The 6,000-nt window shown below is 40.1% G+C and overlaps 1 protein-coding gene across 1 annotated transcript in view; it reads right to left on the bottom strand.

Annotated features, from left to right (window-relative positions):
• LOC113238309 overlaps window positions 1-5,771 on the bottom strand; it is an 8,090-nt gene extending 2,319 nt beyond the window's left edge. The window contains exons 1-5 of the mRNA XM_026475146.1: window positions 5,675-5,771; window positions 4,343-4,508; window positions 3,312-3,480; window positions 1,715-1,826; window positions 997-1,183 (exon numbers count right to left, since the gene is read on the bottom strand). Coding sequence (XP_026330931.1) covers window positions 1,005-1,183; window positions 1,715-1,826; window positions 3,312-3,480; window positions 4,343-4,508; window positions 5,675-5,771 — 723 coding nt within the window. The 3' untranslated portion in view covers window positions 997-1,004. The remainder of the gene's footprint in view (window positions 1-996; window positions 1,184-1,714; window positions 1,827-3,311; window positions 3,481-4,342; window positions 4,509-5,674) is intronic.
• Between the last annotated feature and the right edge of the window lie 229 nt (window positions 5,772-6,000).

The following is a 6,000-nucleotide window of genomic DNA, read 5'->3' as shown; positions in this document are numbered from 1 at the left end:
ATAGTATGAGGTTCGATTAATTTAATGGAAGCCAAAATAATTTTCATTAACTAAAACAAATAGACATTACAGTACCTAACCATATTTACTTCCTTAACTTAGCGAACCAAACAGATGAAGATTTCAATCTAGAGAAGTTAAATATGTAATCACTAATTATACTTATCTACTCCGCGGCGGTTTCGTGTTTTTTTGTCTTCAGAAAGCTAGCAAACGTTACGACAAACTTCGTTTGATAGTGACGTAACGTTTTAGGCATAATTTTCGCTTCTTTGGTGCTTGTTCCACAGCAGCTCAGAGGCATTTTTTTTGTTAAAATTAAATGAGCATTTTACGTCAATCGTGACTGATGGAAAGTGACGATGGAGTATACCTAAATTACGCCTATTCACTCTCGCCATGAAATAAAAGGCCCAAGTTATACCGTTCAGTAGGGCTAGCAGAATAGGGCGCGACTAGCGCGAGAGCGACATAGCAGTATCTCGCGCTTTATGTCGCTCTCGCTTAGTCGCGACTTATCGTGCTAGCCAGGGAACAAGTCTGCTAGCAGGCAACTCCGCTCCAAACCCGTTCGCCGTATAAATGAGGAAGCGAAGATAGCACGAAGATAAAACCTTTCAAGAATTGCTGTACGAACTACCAAAAAGAATAATCTTAAATACTTCTGCAAGAGAGAATAAGACAATCATATAGGTACAGTCAAGAGCACACCAATCTTGACACCGCTTGGGACTTTAGAGCTGTTACACAAGGCGACTTTTAGCAGCGACGCACACCCGATGTAAACGCAATGCAGTCGCTACACTTGTAATTTATAGGCGATTGCATCGATGCAGTCGCGCGTTTGCATCGATGCAATCGCCTATAAATCGCAAGTGTAGCGATGCAATCGCACGTTTCACGAACGCACGTTTCCCTTAGATGTCACCTTTAGATGGCTCTCGTGGTTTCAAATTTAAGGTGTCAAGTTTGACGTGCTCTTGATCTTGTGCTTACTTTGTCGACTAATAAAGGAGCGGTTTTTCGCCGTCGAGCCGCATGTGCTCGTCGCAGTGTGACTCGGCAGGTTCCAGCGCGTCGGCTCGGTACACCGCGTTCTCAATCCATACCGCGATGCGATCCGATATGGCCACCATAAAGCGCGCTAGTCGGCCGGGATTCATTCGAGTAGGCTTCGGCTCCCCTGGCAATGCCACCGAAAATAAAATAAGCTGGTCACACTTAAAGCCCACTTTAAAGCCCACCTCTCCGTTTAAGGGCAATAAAAATCATAGGCATTGGTTGTTAAAAGCCGAATTTATGTTTGTCTAACGTGTCTTTAAAATGACGCGTTAAAAATGGTATCAGTTTCATACACACAACATAAGCCGTCACGTCAGATTGCGACACAATAATATAAATCTAACCATATTAAATGTATTATTCCGATACCGTTCTGACGCCTCCACGACACATCAGACAAATGTAACATAGGTGTCTCGTCTTTTATTTACTATTGCTCCCTTCACGATCCGTCGTTTCAGATTGATTGAATCAATAGTACATATATGTTAATGCCGTTAACGATTAACTTGAACGCCAAAGTAAGGACGCGTCGATACGATTATCGCGACGATCGATTCAAAAGAGGAATCAGCTGTATTTGGAAGCCTTTAAAGTACTCGTGTTTACTGCTACTGTAGAATAAAGCAAAATAGGTACAGTGTGTACAAACCAAGTATTTCAGCGACACGTTCCAGTACAACATCGGCTATGCTTCTCAGCCTGTTTGAGACTAACATTTCAGTCTGTCCTTTAGCTATGTAGTCGCACATGCGGTAAGCCACCTACAACAAATCATTACCTGTTTGTTGCAATTCATATCGAAGAATTGAAATGAAGTGGCGAAACAGGAGACTACATTAACACTAAACATTTTTGTGACATCGTAAACTAAGTTTTTAAATACAGTATTGAGAAAAGCCCTATAAAGTAAGTAGGTATGTTACCTGCTACGTGTCACAATATTTACGAAAAAAATTAAGTGATACGTAGGTATGTATATTGTATTGAAGACAGAAAATTACATTACCTGTTAGTTTTCTTTCAAAAATCGTTTGTTAACCTAAGGCTTAAATAATCGCCTCATTAATCTGATGACGATAAAGACTCTTCGTCAATCTCATGGCTACAACGAGCTGCATTTTCGAGGTTGCATTTCTTCTTCTTCGTAATTTGGGAATAAGGAAACTCAAATTAGGAAAAATAAGTTGGCTAACGCTTAAAACCATAACCACAGAGCACCATCTTAAAACTAAATTTTGGAGGTCAGCAAACGATAGCTCTTATTACCTTGAGCCGAACGGTCCTCTCCTTGATGACGTTAAACTAAGTATTTATTGGAAAGGAAACAATTATTTTCGGATCTAAATAGCGGTCAGTCAGCCGTGTTCGTGGGGTCTGTAAAGAGCCCGAACGAAACTTTGGTTTGTTTGGAAAACATATACCTACACGCAACTTGGATCCGAAAATTACAAATTAACAAATTATTTGTAAAGTTAATTTGTATAGTGTCAAATCCATAGCAATGGCGAAAGCCCAAGATCTCGATAACTATTAGTATTAGTATATATAGTAATAACTAAGAAAGTAGTTTTGTTTTCGGTCGTCTTTGGCCTTTTACTGAACCCTTGCTGTCGAGGATCAACCTAAGCAGCCCTAAGGAATTCCCTCCCTGAATATGGCTCAAAAAGTAGCGTTTCTTTTTACGACAGTCGAGTTTAATTTGCGTATACATTTAGCACATAGATCTAAAAAAAACTTCGCGTCATTTGACAAAATAACCATTTCAAATTGCCCTTGTTCACTAACCTATCTATAGCAAAGGTTTTACTTCTCGAAAGTCACTTATAGGTAATTGTATCGCCCTGTTCAATTATGTAATGTCCTCTGTCATCTACTTTCTACTTTCCTATCTACCTTCCATTTTTTTAAGTAAATAATAGACAACATCACATACGTTGCTCTGATCCCAAAGTAACTAAAGCACTTGTGTTATGGAGATCAGCAACAACGACGACGGTACCACAAACACCCGGACCCGGGACAATATAGAAAAGTTAGTGTCTACATTGACCCGGCTGGAGATCGACCCGGGATTTCAGAGATGGCGACACCATGTACCTAAACAGGTGTGCCACTCAACCACGGAAGTCGTCAAATTCAGTACATAAACTTTTCAGCAACTATACCTAAACGTTTTGCTTTTCATTAGTTGTACCCAACCCATCATTTACCCTCACGTTTTCGACTTATAAAACAGTAAAAATGACCTGAGCACTAAAGTTGACCAGCCATTTCTGTCTCTGTTTAAGATCACGCGAGCGCTCGGCTTGCTCACGGCGGTTGATTCCGCCTCCTGCGCCGCCGGACACCAGGCCTCCGGGCCCAGTCCATCTTTTGTGCTGCTCGCCAAGTGCTTGGAAGTACTGCTCTGTTTGTCTATTACAATATAAACGCATCGTTAGTAGACAGACTTTGGCTAAACATATCTTTGGCCTATTCTAATTCAACTAGGTACCTAATGCTACTAACTTTTCTTTTAATGTAAAAACCACATCAATTGCGTAGAGCCAAACAATTTCCTGTGCGAGAGCAGCGGAATTCACTCTGAGGCACTTCCCGAACACCCAGTCAGGAACAAAGTTAGAAAAGTGCATTCCCATATTGGTCCTACCGGGAATCGAGCCCGTGACCTCCTCATCTAGCACCCACATTGCAAACCGTTGGGCCATCGAAGTTGTCAAATATGGTACTATATAATAGTTAAAAAGTTAACGAAATTTAAGAACACCCCTTAACGAATTGCCTTGTCGCTCTATTGCAATTGTAGAAAAGATAATAAAAAAAGTATAAGTAGGTACAGTAATAATAATATTCATAGTTCCACACTAGGGAAACCCTGTATCGCGGGTGCCATGGACACACACATCGACAACCACAAATTGCACCCAAACTAACAAGATAAATAAATGTAGGCCGTATAAATATTTCTTCCGGTCCGAGAATCGAAACCGGGACCTCTGCGCGGCTGTCCAGCATGGTAACCGTTCGGCCACACAGGCTGTTACAGTAGTAGGTACGTATCTAATATTAACAAGAACTCTAGAGTAAAAATAATACTTTTAATCATGGTAAGGTATAGATAGTGATATTTATACGTGCGAATGACTACAAATTTGTTATATATTTACTACCAATATAAACAGATCTTACCAAACCCTAGTTTCGTTATGGCCCCTGAAGTTGCCGTGCGTCAGATTATACAAATACATCTAATACAGCTACTCAATACAACACTTACTCTGGGCTAAGGAAGTAATCTTCTTCCAAGGCACTTTTGATTTTGTCCCTACGTTCTTTCGGTAAGATGGCACATTTCTCGTCCCACAAAGAACGCAAACGACGCGAGTTGGGGCGGGCCAACAACTCGACGCGCTCGCGAGGGCACCTTTTTTTAGGCTTGCATTCTGATCCCAATAGAAAAATCCACTGTTATTGTCTTTAACCCGTTAGCCGTCAAGCGTCTTACAGACACACACGATATTGATTTTTTTTATATTGACCGTCACGATGTTTTACTACCGTGATATTCAATTTTTTTCGGTGAAATTAGTCCATTAGTTAGTTTGTTATAATTGTTAATAACAAAGATCGAAACGCTTGGAAAAAATCATTCAATGCGGCTGGATTCGAACCAGAACCCTCAGGCAACCCGTGGCAGGGCATCAAGCACGGATTGAACGGAACGAACCACCAGACCTCAAGACTTATTATATGTGTTTGTTGCAGATCTTTGTTTTTTTTTTTACTTTTTGCCTTAATGAGATTGTGAGAAATTTATTTCTTCACTTGGCTTAATTGACAGAGCATCTGGCACAGATTGGCGGAGGTTCAAATCTAGTTTCGCAATTGCTTTTTTTTGTATATTTGACGATGATGACGTTGATGACGATATTTAATTATTTGTAAAATGGTGGAGAAAAACACAGATGCACGTCAGAGTCACCATGTGATTCTAGGACGTTACAGTTAGGGACACACTCTTCTTATCGAATCGATGGCAAAAACTAGATTATTGTGGTCCCGGAGTTATTGCCGCTAGCCGCGTCACTAGTAGTGGCCGCCATACTCAAGTGTGGGAAATGTTTGCCACCGTAATGAAAGGATTTGCCAATCGGCATTACATACTCATCGATTGCTGTCCAGGGTGCGCCGGACGTACAGAGGATATGAACAGTACGCCATTAAAATCCACAATAGGAGGCTCCTTTTGTGGACTCCAGGGACACAAAATAAAACTCTAACTTCATTCTACTCATAAAATCTGACATCCTACGACTTAATTGTTCTAGTTTTACTGAAGAAATCATGATGTGATTAGTTCCTATTGTGATGACCTTTACAAGCAGTCCACTTGCTCTGGATTCGAAAGTGCGAACGATTATTTGATTATCTTATTCCAAGACCGCAAAGAGTCGGCAGTGCATGTTGCATGAGCCTTAACCTGCTACGCCTTTGAAGAAATCACAAAATGCGGTGGGAGTCGAACGCTTATAAATTACTTATTACGCCTACTGCATTCAACCTGTTAAGACTAAAAATATGTACAATACCAATTGTGAAAAAGACTTACCTATATCCTTTCCCGTTGGACCCTTGTTGGATAATTTTGAAGGATTCTCCGAAATTGCTTCATTCTCATTAAGATCTTTAGATTGTTTTTTAGGCATGTCCGCAAACTAAAATTAAGAATTTTTTATAGAAAACCAAAATACCGAAAATACGAAAAAGGTAAGTTTATTTCGACACTTGTTATTATTTAGATCCAAATGAAAAAGTCATATTATTAGTTGTCAAATCAACAAAAATAAATCAGATGCAACCAGCATTGCAAATATTTAAAAAAAACGCAAATTCAATAGGAAAAGACAGAACACAAACTGCGCACTTTTCTTAGGG

This window comes from Hyposmocoma kahamanoa, unplaced genomic scaffold (genome assembly GCF_003589595.1).
Source record: "Hyposmocoma kahamanoa isolate Upper Pololo Valley unplaced genomic scaffold, ASM358959v1 95, whole genome shotgun sequence".
NCBI classification, from domain to species: domain Eukaryota; kingdom Metazoa; phylum Arthropoda; class Insecta; order Lepidoptera; family Cosmopterigidae; genus Hyposmocoma; species Hyposmocoma kahamanoa.
This window is presented reverse-complemented; position numbering and strand designations above follow the sequence as displayed.